Source organism: Lissotriton vulgaris, chromosome 12, assembly GCF_964263255.1.
Source record: "Lissotriton vulgaris chromosome 12, aLisVul1.2, whole genome shotgun sequence".
NCBI classification, from domain to species: Eukaryota; Metazoa; Chordata; class Amphibia; order Caudata; family Salamandridae; genus Lissotriton; species Lissotriton vulgaris.
In genome coordinates this window covers 597,846,705-597,862,659 of record NC_141700.1, presented here as the reverse complement: position 1 = coordinate 597,862,659, position 15,955 = coordinate 597,846,705, and the positions used below count along the sequence as shown (strand labels likewise).

General features: G+C 45.4%; 1 protein-coding gene across 3 annotated transcripts in view; it reads right to left on the bottom strand.

Moving 5' to 3' along the window:
* The window catches only part of ANKRD27 (ankyrin repeat domain 27), a 719,886-nt gene that overhangs the window by 414,594 nt on the left and 289,337 nt on the right, over positions 1–15,955 (bottom strand). For all 3 annotated transcript variants that reach the window (XM_086945455.1, XM_086945456.1, XM_086945457.1), the window contains one exon: positions 14,022–14,114. In XM_086945455.1, coding sequence (XP_086801581.1) covers positions 14,022–14,114 — 93 coding nt within the window. The remainder of the gene's footprint in view (positions 1–14,021; positions 14,115–15,955) is intronic.

Sequence of the window (15,955 nt, the reverse complement as noted above, 5' to 3'; positions counted from 1 at the left end):
CGGCCAAAAGCGGTACAATTGTACCGATTTTCTACATATGTCTTTAAAATCCTAACGAAAGTAGTCTGATTGCTTAACTTTTAGGCATAGTTGAAAATGTGAGGCTGCTCTCTCAATTAAAGCATGAAAGCCGCCAATGTCTTTTGGAGGAGACGATCATTTGTGGAGATGGAGAAGCTGATGTTGATATGACAGTCATCCCATTCATCTCCTGTTTGACTTTCCTTCTGAGGGTGATTATCGTCAATTTCTCCCACATCAGAGGTGTCTAGATGTTGTTGCGGCCCACTACTATCTCCCAACGGGGTGGGTGCAGACACAGGTACAGAGGTACAAGGTGGTGAAACAACAGGCGGTGGTGGCTGCGGAGGTGGAGGAACAGGTGCTGAAGCAAAACGTGTACAATAGTCTTGCAATAAATCCTGACAGTCTTGAACCATTGCGACAGGAAGGTGGACCATAGGTTATGAAACTGGCTCAATTTATTGCATTTTTGCATGAGGAGGGTGATATTCCTTGTTTATATAGACCTCGTCATCATCATTCTGATATTTTACGTGCAATTGGGAAGTAATATTGGCAGGTCCAAACATCCCATCATCATCAGATTCCTCCAAGAATGTTGAAGGAGGTAAAGGAGAAACTATCACAGGATTTGCACAAATTGCCTCGCCGACGGTGTCGTCGACGAGAACGTCGTTGACGGATACATTGGAGTAAGCTGCAAGGAAGATGGACGCTTACGACCAGGCGTGGGGTACATCGTTGTCAGCTTCGTCAAAGGTAACGGCGTCTGCGTCATCGAGGGGGATGTGATAGAATAAGATGAAGCCGTCATCTGTATTGTTGACAAGATTGTCATTGACGTGATTGTAGACGGAACCCCTGTCGTCGACGAGGATGCCGAAGAAAAGGTTGCAGTCGTCGTCCGTATGGCGTCGACGATGAGGTAGATGGCGGTACAGCAATTGTCTCCAGAATTGTCGTTGATGGGACAGTCGTCTAGTAAGTTGGCGGCGATGGAGATTTTGTCAACGACGAGAACGGAAAGATTTGTTTAGAGGATGATTTTTTCATCAACAGTGATTCTGAAGTTAACGCCGTCGGTGGTACAAGCTTCTTTGAGACATCTATCTTCATGGAATGGATAGAATAATATTTATCTTTATTATGGCTTTTCTCCTCAGTAGGAAATGCAAGCTTTCGTTTTTGTGAGGCACCTTCCTCCTCATGATAAGACCTTTTTGATGTATTTTTCTTGGAAACGTCAGGAGTTTCAAGAGATCTCTCTCTCCTTTTTGGGGTTTCCTTTGAAGCCAGTCAGGTAGAGCTTTCCTCATCCTCAGAGAGAACATCAGATTTCAACTTATGTTTTTGTAGCCAAATCAATAATCTACCCTGCCTAGCCTTGAGGATTTTTGTAGAGAAGATTCTACAGATGTTGCAGTCTTTTACCTTGTGTTGAGGGTAAAGGCAGTAGATGCAGCTCTTATGTAGATCCTCTGCATGCAGCCTCTTTTTCCCACATGATCCACACAACCTGAGGAGACCTTTCTTTGGAGATTCAGACATTTTTGATAAAAATACTGCATGAAAACTGGAAATCCAGAGAAACTGAGCAGAGCTCAGGGAGACTCCCTTTCACATGACATGCGGTAGAAAATCTGAGGAACCTAGCCTCTCCTGGGATTGTTCTAGAGGGGGCCATCACCTGATCGGCTGTTGGTTGAGTTTAGTTCTTTTTACAAAAGAAGGTGGATAGGATATTGCACTGACTTTTCATTGCAAGGTAGCCTATGGTAATTTCATCTACTGCTTTTATATGTATACCGTGGGACTCCCACTACGACGAAGGGGATGATTCAAGCATGTGAATCTATGAAAAAAACAATACTGGAGAACGGTAAGTCACCCTCATGCAGGAGTAACTGTGCTGTCTGCCTAAGTAATGTGCGGCTCGTTGATGATCTGTGTATGATATAACGAGTTTCCGAACCGTGGGAGTTGGGTTCAACAAAATACAGACAAAATAACTCGGGGAGGGGGAGGAGATAATCACCCTTGACCTATGGCCGTGAGGTACTACATCAGGTGTTTATCTGCTTGTAGCAGGTGTTAAGCAACTATGTTATGTCTGGATGAATAGAGATTGAGGGACACTGCCCCACCTGAGTCACTGCATTAGTGACAGCAATTTGTGGCATTAGAGCTGCTTAGACTCCCGTCCCCTCTAGTATATCCTCAGTGGGCGTATCTAGCTTCTCTAGGTCATTCACAATAGTCCCCAAACCACTAGCTAGGGGAAATTTGTGAAGTCCCGGCAGGTCTTTCCTTTGCAGGGCCACACCCTTGAGCAATAAGCGGTGCCAGGCCAATGCATGAGGGACCACTGGTGTTTTCCATCTCTTAGTTATCAGGCATTTTGCTGTAACTAGGCCCAGGTCTAAGAACTGTGAGCTCACCCTGTTCTTCTTGCCCCTCTCAAAGAGGTGCAAAATATACACCTTCCAGTGAAAAGGGATGTAGCGCTCGGTGCAGCAGGCTAAAGTGGTCGCTATGTCGGTCCAGTACTCTCCCATGGCAGGGCAATGCCATAGCATGTACAGTAGATCTGCATTGGGCAAACAGCATCTGGGGCAGACTGAGTCAGTGCAGAGATACAATAATAGTATTTTAATCTACACTCTGGTCGTCTACAAAGAACATCTAGGTCTGCCACCATGCAATAGTTTTTAGGGCCTTGTCACTGTAGGGACATGCTGACATTAATTTTCAATATGCCCCACTTCTAAATACCATACACCTTACTTTGTGGGCTACAAGACTTTCAATAGGGGTGATTTACTAATATTTAAAAGCGACGTTTTCACCAGTTAAAAAAATGTTCTTTTAACCCCTTCCATGCTCATGACGAGCTCAGCTCGTCATGAGGTAGCCTGGAGCTGTGCTCATGACGAGCTGAGCTCGTCATGACACCAGCAAAATGGCAATTCCCAGCACAGGATGGGAATTGCCTTAGCAGCCATACTGTTAACATGTCGCACTGTGGTTTTACACTACAGTAGTCATGCTACAACGGTAGGCCTGATACCATGTTTTCCTTTATCACACTTCAGAAATCACACAAAAAGTGTTGCAATCTATAGATCATAATTTAACCTTTAATGCCATGTGTATTTTCACGCAATATATTTGTGGAATACAGAAAGGTTAAATAAGGCAATAAAGGATTTTGCCAATTTCTACATGTTTTAGGGGGTCAAAGCATATACACTGAACAGCAATGTCCCAGGGTGCAGAGTCTAACATTTTACAATAAACTTCATAAAGAAACTGAGGGTGACCATGCGAAAAGGGCATTTCCTCACATATATCTTTTGCTTTGTCAAAAAAGCTACTTGTAAAGGACGATGGGAAATTACAGATAATCGAATCCAAAATTATGTAGTCCTTATTGCAAGCAACAGTTCCGAGTGCATCATTGGGAAAATCCCATTTCTGGAAAAAGAGAAAGTTACTTACTTTTGTTAACAATATTTTTCATGGTTACTTAATATGCCCATAGATTCAAAATAGCCTAGACTGAGGCAATCAGAATCAATTGTGCTTAATCTTCCCACACATTTTGCTGGACCTTTGACAGAAGCAGTATCATTGAAAATGTATGCAGCAAGCCCTGAAAACTGAAAGGCATCCCCAGGGGGAACCATTCCCCGAATGTGTATAGCACAACACCAAAGACACTTCCTATAACAGGCTATGGGGAACGGATCTGCAATGGGTAACTCAAAATGAAGACTATCATCTCTTCTCTGTTACTTCAGAATGTAGCTCTCGCTCATAGTCCCCCTAGTAATAGGTGACCACAAACATCCACTGTCACACTGTGGAAGACTGCAAGGCGAGCCGCATGCAGCTCCAGCGCGTTTTTGAGAAAAAGCTACTTCATAGACCAAAAAGCACACATCCTCATGTCACCATAATAAGCACCCCAACCCAAAGAGAAGGTGTAAGAATGTGCCCTCTTTTTGCATGGTTGCCCCCACTTTTTGCTAAACTGCTGAGGCACTTTGACTGAGTGTACCCTGGGTTCCTGCCAAACAGGTACCCAGGGCCTATATTCTTTCCCTAAAACTACATTAAGACAAAACCCAATTGTCACTCTTTGGCCACAGGTCAGTCCCTTGTAAATGGTACCACATGTACCAAGGGCACTGTAGACAGGGAAAACCTCTAAGGGCTGCAGCACTTATTGTGCCACCCTTAGATGCCCTGTACCTATACTCACACACAATACCTTTGCAGGCTGCGTGTTTTGGTGCAGAACAAAGTGAAGAGTCGACATGGCACACATCCCTGTGTGTCATGCCAACAACTCACTGCCCGGGCACAGGTCAGCCACCCCTCTAGAAGGGTGCACTATACCAGTGGTGAGGGTACAAGTGCTCGAGCCCCGTACCCCTACAGTGTCTAAGTAAATTCTTAGACATTGTAAGTGCAGTACTGCCATTAAGAGTATATGGTGCAGGAAGTTTGTCATTACGAACTCCACAGTACCATATTAACTTTACTAAAAACTGGGAAGTTTGGCATCAAACTTCTCAGCCCGTTAAACCCACACTGATGCCAGTGTGGGATTTAATGAAAAATGCACAAAGATGGCATCTTAAAGATGCCCCCTGAAAAAAAAGACCTATTCCTAGTTTCCAGGCTGAGTGGTTGCTTACTAGCTGCCACCACTAGACAGGTTTCTGGACCCTTGGGTCGAGAGCCTGCTGCTCTCGGGGGTGGTCTGAAAAAACACACATACTGGGACAAGGTGACAAGCCTCCTCCCCAGGATGGGCAGGGTCCATGAAGGGAAAGCTTCAAAGGCTTGCCACCTTTCTGAGCTTCCCCAGGACTTTGCTGCTTCCACAACTGGCCCCCAACAGTTGTGATCCCCACTTTGAGCAGGAGAATTGGTGGGAAAACCAAGTGAGGAAGGGAAGTGTGCTCACCTTTGCCAATCCCCCCCAGGGAGGGGGGAGACTAGGTGAACCACAACTCTCAGTCTCCATCTTGCAGATGGGGGGGACCCAGCCAACCAGAGTAATGTAATGTAATGTGTCTTGTAAAGCGCACTGCTGCCCTGAGGCGTCGTGGCGCTGTAGACCGCTGGGGAACCCGTCCTGGCTATCCCTGTGAGATGGTCCCTACTGGGTATCTCCAAGGTGAAACCAGGCATCCCCGGCGAATGTGGGGGGCCGTTGTAGAGATGTGGCAATCTAATGCCCAGAGTTGCCGAGTGTGATCCCTGGTTAGAGTAGGAACCGAGGCGAGAATTATCGAGTCCGCTGACCCTGGTCCACGACCCTGCCGCCTCGGGAATTGAACCCTGGTCCCGGGCCGTTCTCTGCTTCTGGGTCTGCCACCTCTAACCAGTGAGCCACACCACTCCACCAGTAAGGCATATGCCCCTCTCCCACTGGTGGGTGGCTTAATAGGGGCTGTACTAACCCCAAGGAAGGGACCCATTCGTCCCAACCTTGAATTACCTGCAACGTCCCTAAATCTAGTATTTAGGGGCACCCCTGAACCTTGGCTTCTCAGACAAGAACCGACCAAGAAGAAGAAGGACTGAAGAGCCGTGCTGAAACTAAGAAGAGGAGGACACCCACTGACTTGGCCCCAGCCCTAGTGGCCTGTCCCCACCTCAAACCTGCTCCAGCGAAATTCCTGTGTGTCCTGCAGCCAGCAGCCTCAAGAACCCGAAGGACCTGCCCTGCCTGTCACAAGAAAGACTTTGTCTCCCATGAGCACTGGATTTGCTCACCCACAGACACTGGTTTCAGCCAAATCCGCGAGTCTGCACCACTCTAAACCCAACGCCTACGGCCAGAGTTCGAGTGGCCCAACACCACAAAGGAGGTCTCCCCGGCCATCCTGACCTGAGATCTGGGCTGAATTTGAGCAGGTGCTTTCAGGTGCTCAGCAGCTGCACTTCTTTCACAGGGCCGGGGCTACAATTTCTGAACCTGTAGGTGGTGGTCTCAATATTAATTGTTCAATTCAAAATAAAAAGAATAACATACATTGCATGGTGACTGGCTGGTAAATGTTCATAGGCAGGCCGGCATATGCCTGTCCAGGCAGGCATGATTGTGTATCACCACGTTAGTGATGAGGTCATCAGGCTGATCACAAATCCAAGAAGTCATCGACAAATTATGGCTTGCATTCTATTCCCCTAGTCTGCTGCACCCTGCTACTGCCTGTGCCTAAACCTCCAATTGGATAATTGTAGCTGGGGGCTGGCTCATGACGGAGTTGAGGCAAGGAAGCTACAAGAGCGCATTTGGAACTTGAGAGTGAGGGCTCTTGAGGAAGTATAAATGAAAGAAAGTGTGGACTTTCCACGTGTTGCGTAGCCAAAGTATCAAATCCGGCAGCCCTGCATTGCTGCTATCCTCAATGTGCTCAATGCCGCTGTGGCCCAACACAACTTTTGTGAGCCATGGCGTCACCAGTAGAATCTGTACGCTGCAGCCCAGAAAGGTCATTGCTGAGCATGAGTGAGTCCAGTAGGCACCACAGCCATACATAGCGGCATTGGAAGCATTACTACTGGGGACAATGCCTGTGCTGTAACAGGCAGGAGGATCACAGCAAGCTGAGCAGTGGATGTCGATGCCGTCGTCATCCCTGGCCCTACTAATTACAGGCAGCACTAGCAGTGACATGACCTTCTTTGCTCAAGCAGCCGCCTGTTCTGCAATAAACCCAGTAATACCACACTGATTAATATATGCAAAAAAGCATTTTCATTTGGTGTACATTTTGTTTTTGCACTCTGTGTAGGTAAGAAAGTAAAACACGTCATCTTCCGCTTCTTTAGGAATGACAACAGGAAAATTCAGAGTTCAAAATAGCAGGGACATGTACAGGCTGACGACAGGGGTCACATGCAGCAGCAGTGCTAGAGATGAGAGACAACAAGAGTAAAGAGGAGAAGAGACAACAAGAGTAAAGAGGCGAATAGACAACAAGAGAGGAGAGAGAAAACGGAGCAAAGTAGAAGAAAAGGAGGAGAGCAACTCAGATACAAAGAGAAAGCAGCCATGATGTGAAGAGAGCATTAAGAAGAGAGAAGATAGAATGAAAGAATGTGTAGGACAGGACAGGTGAAAAAAAGCAGACCAATGATAAAATGGAGGCACAGCTAATCTGCTAGAGAGTGATAGTAAAGAGCCAAGATGGAGGGGAGAGAGAGCAGAGCATGGATAAAAGGGGAGAGAGAGCAGAGCATGGATAAAAGTGAAGAGAAAAAAGTGCAGGGCTAAAATGAATAGAGGGCAAATCAGAAATACAGGGTGTGACAAAGGTGACAGAAAACAATTAGAGGGGTGAGAGGATAAATTCTTAGAGCAAAGACTTAGGAGACAGACAACAGATCAAGGTTAGAAGATAGAGACTGAGGCAGTGAGAGTGTTGGAAGTGGGGCTCACCGGAGGAAGACGGGAGCAGTGGCCTCCTTGGCAAAATTTTCAGCACCTGCTCTTCTTTTTTTTAACAAATTAAGCACTGTCTCTGACCTGCCTCAAATCTCCAAGCAAAGCCTGCAGCCTCTTTCTGGAGGATCCCCCCGACAAATTGGTCTGAATTCAGTCTTTGAGTGTGTGGTGACATTTCTTGCCTGAGTTTGTACCACAAATGCTTAAGACTACCCTCTGATAAAGCCTTACAGCTCGCCCACACTACCGCCAATAGTGTGTAAGGAATTATCTACTTTAACCTCTGCCTACCTTTGGGGTTCCACTGGATTCTGTGCACACTATACCTTATTTTCGTATACCGTATACAGAGCCAGCTTCCTATCGAGGGCGTATGAGACTACGGTAGTCTTGGCCTGTGGAAGGTTGTAGAGATGACCTACCAAATGGTTGAGAGGGCCATCCATCAATATAAATTCATGGGAATCGAATGGAAGATCTGCATCTGAACCGAGAGGTTTCTATGATGTTGCAGCCAATCTCTTTTCTCAATTCTCAGGCACAGCTAAAGGCCTCTCACCTGCCAACTGGAATGAGACACCAATAGAATGCGCAAGCCCATAAGACCAGGCAGACATAGGGTGCGCAGAATCATTATCAATGTCTGAATCAAAATCATTCCCTAAATATTCATTATCCTCTGAGGAGCAAAAGTCTTTATGTAGGCAATGTTCAGCAACACTCCTATAAAGGATGTAGGAGTAAGTTGAGACTTTTGGGCATCGATAGTAAAGCACACGTGAGGGAGGAGTCACTGTGTGCTTAAGATGTTGTCAGGAACCGCAACTTCTCTCATGATCGTGGGATTGAAGCTGCCACAATTATGAGCACTTTTGTAAAGGGGCATGGCAGAACAGTAGAACGGTTAACTGATAGTGCTTGGACCCCCACCACCATAAAACCTCAGAAGATAATGTTTGCGATCAAGGAGGCTTGGCAGACTGAAGTATGCATCCTGGCAACACAGGGAAGCCAGTAAACGCCCCATATAAAGGGCTACATTTTTATCTTGTCCTGCTGTAAGAAAGTGGCTCTGTATATACTGCACCAAAGTAAGGTGCAGTGAGTCAAGCAGTCCCCAGAGGTTTGGCAGAGGTTAAAGTTAGATATAACCGTACTCTCTAAAGTGGTAGCTTGGTCGAGCAGTAAGGCAGTATCAGAGGATAGTGTAAAGCATTTGATGTACACACTCAGTAAGCAAATGGTCTCTCACACTCAAGAATTAAACTCCACGCCAATTGTTTTGTATATAAAAATATATTGTTGTTTTATTTTAGAACCACAGGTTGGTATAAAAAATACTTTCTCAGAATGAAATGCCACAGTTGAATACTTTCAATGAACAGTAGACTTTGAATGCAATAAAGTACAGGGGTTGCAATATGCAATATGCAACACAAACTTAACACAATTATAACATTGAGCTCAATGGACATTTTAAGCAAACTGCAATATAATTACTTTAAAAACGTTTTTCTTACTCAGGGCTGGATCCTGGATTCAGCCCTGATGCATCTCCTGAAAACAGTTGAAGGAAATCGTTTTTGTTAAACAGACGATTTTTAAGGAATATTTGTAAGTTGCAAAAATTAACACTTAAGTAGAATTTCTGGTAAAAACCAGGCAATGTTATCCTATGGAGGAAAATCAGTTATAATCACTTTTTCTGGTCAGTGCTGACTGCCTAGTTCCAGCATTGGGAAAAAGTGAAAATCAGTCAATGTTACCCTATGAAGAAAATGTAAGTTATCGGCTTTCAGGTAAGTACTCGACTGGCAGGGTTAAGGTTCTGGGGAAAGACTCGGGGGGGGGGGGGTCTCCCAGGTTCAGGTTGGTACTATAGTTACACCCTCAGCCACACAGTGGCAGCCTGGTGCAGAGAGAGTAGGCCCAATGTTAGCCTATGGGAGGTAGGGGGCCTTTGGTTGGTGGCTGCTTGCAGGTAAGCCACAAGGCTGTGGGAGCGAAGCTCCTAGTACCTTACTCAGGGCAAGTGTGGAAGTTGAACAGAACAGTTGGTGCACTCCCAGTGACATTGGGGCGGCTGGGTGCAGGGTGCTTTTGGGCCGTCGGGCGCCCAATGGATTTCAATGGGAAAGCTGAGAGACGAACAAAGGCTGCAGGCTTGGGGATGGAGATTCTTCAGGTGCTACCACCACTTGGAGAGGTAAGTTGGGAAGCGGTAGGTTGGGTAGACACCCAGGAGTTGGGCACAGGGGGCCGTGGGGCGCCGGGGTGTCTTTAGGCGTAGAGAAATCTTACCCTCTGCTGGTCGCGGTTGAAGTGGTCTCTGGTGTTGAGGCTGTAGGCGGTCAGGAGCATTGAGGCGGGGCCTTGGGTGCTGGATTCTTGGTCACAGTCGCCGGGGGGGATGTCCTCATGGTCTTTGTTCACTCGGGCACTGACCGGGTCGGCGGGGGCAGAGTGTGCTGGATTCGCGGTTCCTGGTTAGCACCAGAAGCTGCAGATATTGGAGCAGAGCTACTGCTCGTAGGAGTCCCAGTCTTTAGTTGAGCAAGGCAGTCCGGTCCTCCCGGGTTTTCGAGGTTGCTGACCACTGGAGACGCCGGGGTTTAACAAGAGCAGGTTCAAGGGTCCACAGGCCGGTAGGGCTGTGGCCAAGTCAGTTGGTGTGGTCCTCTTGTTAGCAGCTGCACGGCAGGTCTTCTTTCTTCTTGATCTCCTTGTAGTTTCGGAATTTGGATCTGAGGAAGGAAGGTTCAGGGTGCCCCTAAATACTACATTTAGGGGTGTTACAGGTAGGTAAAGGGCATGGACCAATGGGTCCCTTCCCTGGGGTGGGCACACCCCCTAGTCTGCCACTCTCCAGTGGGAAGGGGGCAAGAGCCTGTCCCTTGTTGGCTGGGTCCCCTCATCCTCAAGATAGCGGGGACTTGAGGTTGTGCTTCACTTCACCTCCCCTTCCCCACCTTAGGGGTGGAGTTGGCAGAGGTGGGCACACATCTCTTACTCACTTGTTTTTCACGCCGGCTCTCCCGCCCAAAGTGGGGGGTAGAACCAGTGGGGACCAGTTGCTGAGTAAAGCAAGTGGTCTGGAGAGGCTCACAAAGGCGGTATTGCCTTTGAAGGTTCTCCTTTGTGAACCCTGCCCATCCTGGGGGAGGAGGCTTGGCACCTCGTCCCAGGATGTGCATTTTTTCAGGCCGCCGATAACAGCAACCTCTGGACCCAGGGGTCCAGAAACATGTCTGGTGGTGGTGGTGGAGCCTCAGCAGCCACTCAGTCAGGTCACTGGGAGTTGGTTGAGTTTCAGAGGGCATCTCTAAGATGCCCTCTGTCGTGCAGGTTACATTAAATCCCCCACTGGCACCAGTGTGGGTTTAATGTGCTGAGATGTTTGACACCAAACTTTTCAATCTTCAGTGTAGCCATCATGGTGCTGTGGAGTTCGTAATGTCAACCTCCCAGCACCATATACTCTTAATGGCAGCACTGCACTTACAGTGCCTAGGAATGGACCGGGGTAATGTAAGGGTACAGGGCTCATGTACCTGTACCCACACCACTGGCATAGGGCACCCGGCTAGAGGGGTGACTGAGGTTTTCCAGGGCAGTGTTTTGTGGGCATGGCACACAGGGATGTGTGCCATGTCGACTCTTTGTTTTGTCCTGCACCAAGAACGCAGCCTGCAAAGGCAGTGTGTGTGTGCGTCAAGGCCCAGGGCCGCTAAGGGTGGCACAATAAGTGCTGCAACCCTTAGGGGCCTTCTCTGCTCACAGGGCCCCGGGTACATATGGTACAATTTACCAGTAACTGACATGTGGCCAGAGATGCCAATTGGCTTTAGGCTTCATTGCAGGTTTAGGGAAGGAACACAGGCCCTGGGTACCAGTCAAAGCACATCAGCAAGTTAGCAAAAAGTGGGGGCATACCAAGCAAGAAAGAGGGCACTTTCTCACACCTGCTGAATGAAGAGTGGGACTATAAATGTGATTTAAATGTTACCAGATCTGAATAATGAACTCTACCTAACTTATCCACTCCCAGTAACAACTCAGGCACTCATAGCTAACTGTCCTGTGACACACTACCACTTAGCTTTAAAGACAAAGCGGATAAAATGTTTAGAAACTTTGACTACTCATACAGTAGATGCCAAAAAACCTGACCCTCCCCCTCCCCACCAAGACAGCTCTATCCTATGCTACCCTCTTAGAATCTCCACCCACCTCTTCAGAGCTAGTCACAGCAATACTCAATGAATTAAAATCCGATTCCCCACATGATCTCTGCCCTCCTGCCATACTCAAGCTTGCCCCAGAAAAGATTGCCACCAATCTTTCATCCATTTTTAATCCTATGTTTCCATCCAGAATCTTCCCAGGGGTTTGGAAAAAAGCATCCTTCATCCCCTCAAGAAAGAAATCCAGTTTGAATCCAGCAGACCCCCAACACAAACCGTCATACATCCCACATTCCTCTTCCCGCCGAAATCGCTGAAAAAATACTGAGCACACATTTAGCTCAATTTATTCATAAAAACCAGCTCTTGGACCCATCTCAGTTTGGTTTAGGCCCGGGCACAGCACAGAAACAGCCCTCATTAAAGCCAACGAGAAATAAGAGCTGCCATAGACAAGAGGGGCACTGCGGCCCGTGTTCTCCTCGACCTAACATCAGCATTTGATACAGTTGACCATAAAATATTGGCCAACCATCTAGCTTAGATAGGAGTGTCAAATAGGAACCAATCAGTGACCTTAGGTTGCTACGAGTCCTCTTCTTTTACCTTACCTTGCAGGGTCCCTCAGGGATCCACACTTAGTCCTACACTTTTTAACATATATGTCTCCAATTCGTCCTCTTTAATGAAACAATACAACTTCACACCTACCTCTACGCTGATGACACTCAACTAGTAGTATCTGCTTTCAATAATGACCCTACAGTGCTTATGCACATCTAGGACTGTATGAGGGCAGTCAGTTCCTGGCAATGTCTGTAGCTCAACTCGGGGAAAACTGAGGTTGTACTATTCGGCAACCTATTTCCCACCTGGTCTCCTTCCTGGTGTCCAGATGAGCTTGGTTCCTTTCACACCCCTCTATCAAGAGCCAAGAATCTTGGTTTTTATGTTGACTATAGGCTAAACTATGGTGCTCAGGCTTTGGCAGTCATCCCATCTGCCTTCTTCACTCTTAGGATGATCAAAAAAAGCATAACATACATTCCTACTAACTCTCTAATTAATGTGGTCACTGCATTAGTTATATCAAAACTAGATCAATGCAATGTCCACTACTTGAATATTCAGGAAAACGACATTAACAGGCTCCACACAGTACAAAATGTTGCAGCCAGATTAGTCCTAAAACTGCCTGAATTCCATTCAGTATCTCCTGGAATCAGGAAGCTTCACTGGATTCTTGTGCTAAGTCATGTAAAATTTAAAGCTGTGTGTGTAGCTCATAAAGCACTACACAACATGTGTCCTGAATTTCTGAGACCCAATTTCCATTGGTACATTTATAATAGGCCCCTTAGCTCTTTGGGAATTAGGCTAGTACTCTTACAGTCCCCAGAGTCAGGAAGTCCAATTGGGATGGAAGAAGTTTTGTTACTGGGACTGCCAAACTCTGGAACAGTCTTCCGCCCCATATCAGGGCAATCCCCTCGTAGCTTCACTTTAGGAAAGAACTTAAAACATGTTTATTTGTTTTTTAACAATTAGGGCATTCTGTTTTAAGCTCCAGTTCAGCTAGCACCAACACATCTTAGAGTATTTGTGCACTGTACAAGTTGCAATAACAGAACATGCCTTTAATTGGCTTATGTGGTTTTCTGTCACAAAATATCACACATATCTAGTGGATAAAACCTTCAGCTCTTGCATCCCCCAAGAAAACACTAATTGCCTACACATTTATAGATGCAACATCTTTACCTTTGTTAAAACCTGCTCCAGATCACCCAAAGTCTATTATCCAATCCACACAGAGACAGACCTTTGCCGCAAGTGGACAATTCAGGACACAGATCTCAGATCTTGATCAGTACAACCTGCACAATAGACCCACTCTAGGCTCAGCAGAACAGAACAAGCAAAGAATGTGGGCTATGGACGTAAGAAGATGTAGAGAAAAGCCCTTGAAAGTGAGCTAACAGCCTTCTGCCTAACGTGCGCTGTGGAACAAGCACATTATCTGAAGAAAGGTATGCAGACATTACACATAAGCCAGGAGATGACTCCAAGAGCACTTAACACATGATATTATCTTTTAATTTTCACTTTAAATCCCTCTTTCATCTCATTAAACCTCATGCGCAAACCAAGACATTGTATTGCTGATGGACTTCGTCGTGACCATAGCCACACTGTTAGCATGTTGATCATTTATGTAATCAAAAAGATGAACCCATCACACTAATGCTTATGCAGTCGAATGATGTAAAGCGGTTGCCAAGCAAAATGTCAAAAATGTATAATAGTACAAATAATTTAATTAGAATATCTGTTTAGGGTGGCACCTCAAACAAGCAATCAATTGGTGTTGAAGACATCTGGGACAGCATGTTCATTCTCTGCCTTAAAAACTGCTTATCAGTGATTTCACCAGATTCCTAGAAAATAAAACACATTATTACAAAACTGTAGATGTGTTTAAATAGTTGTCTTCTATTTGTAAAAGATACAAATGTGCAGAAAAAGACATAAAAACATACATTTTAAATAATCAAGACTTAAATGGTATTTAGTCTAAAATATATGAGCGTCAACAGCAGTATGTCATTTACTTTAATGAAAAAACCTCCCTTCTTATATATATTCTCTCGCTCTCGTTGCACCTGACGGAAAATCACTCTCGGGTGGGTGCTTTTCATGCGGCGGTACACTCCACAAATTTTAGCTCACCTTCTCCATTTTGAAAGAGAAATAAGCACTCTTGGGTGACGTTTACTCGGGGTCTTTATTCAAGTCAAACAAACAAGTTTTGGTGACCTGCCTTCCTCGGTGTTTGTCAACACACCGGGAAGCTGCCATGATTTTTAAATGTTCTCAATGGGTCTCACAATAGAAAAGGGACCAAAACATTATCAACGCCACATGCGCCATTTTTGAATGTGCAATTCTAGCATTCATCAATGTTGCTCACTGATTGTTCATTACAATTTCTCAGAGGAAACACTCGTATTCATAAGACATTTCAATTCATTCAAGCAATGTTATTCGAAATGCATTCTAATACGCAATTATGATTAAAAGTGAAAAAAATTATTCATAGTTCGCCGTGTATCGGTCTACACCACTTTCATTCACAGTGTGTCCGTACCAAATGCATTCCGGTTTCCTAGCACACTGTGACGTCCCACTTTGGGTTTTTTGACACTTCTATCGCCGATATACGGCGAGATGTTCTCCGGATTAGTTTATCCATTGGATCGGCTTTGGTCTCTCTCAGTCTAACCATGGACACACATTACTTCAATCTGCCACGTTAAATACATAAATTGAAATTATCCTGTATTGAATTTTTGGATCTTCAATTGGAAATAGTCAATGATCAACTAACATCCAGACTTTATCGCAAGAAGACAGCAGGGAGTACCCTGCTCCATGCAGAAAGTGGTCATTCCAAAGTTCTGATTTAGAGCATCCTCTATGGGAAATTCCTCCGGGCTCTGAGGAATTGCAGTTCAGACAATGATTTTGAAAAAGAATGTGAATGCATGAGTGAGAGGTTTCTGGATAGGGGTTATAACCTCAAATAAATTGAGAATTCACGCACTAAAGCTGCCAAATTCAAACAGGTGGAGCTGCTGGTTTCTAAGGAGAAGATCAATAAAGAAGATGACAATATCATTAGATATATAACAAATTACAATTCAAGCTCACAAGATGTGAGAAAATGTCTTAACAAACATTGGAGAATTTTAAAAACAGAACCAACATTGGAAGGTGTTAATGATTCTCCGAACATCACATTTAGGAAGGCTAAGTCCTTAAAGGATAAATTGTGTAGGAATGAAGTCTCACTCATAAAACCCCTAAGTACTGACATTCAAGGTTTTTATACCTGTATGTCTTGCAAAGCCTGCAAGTTTACTTCCAACGTAAAAAATATTTACTATCCTGTGACAGATTCAGAAAGATCGATAGAGAAACATCGGACATGCCATTCGAATTTCTGTGTATATGTTTTGGTTTGCCCATGTGCTAAAAAATATGTGGGCAGCACTCTCTTTGCTGCTAAAAAACGTATTCTGGAGCACATGAAAGCAATACAAAACAAGGATAAGTTGTCTCCAGTGGTGGAACATTTTGAGGAACTCCACAGAAGTAATCGTAATTTATTACGATTCTTTGTAGTTGATTGGGTCCTTCCTACTGTAAGAGGTGGGGAAAGAATTCAGAGATTGCGCCAATTGGAGTCAAATTTTATCTTGGAACTGTGACACTAAGA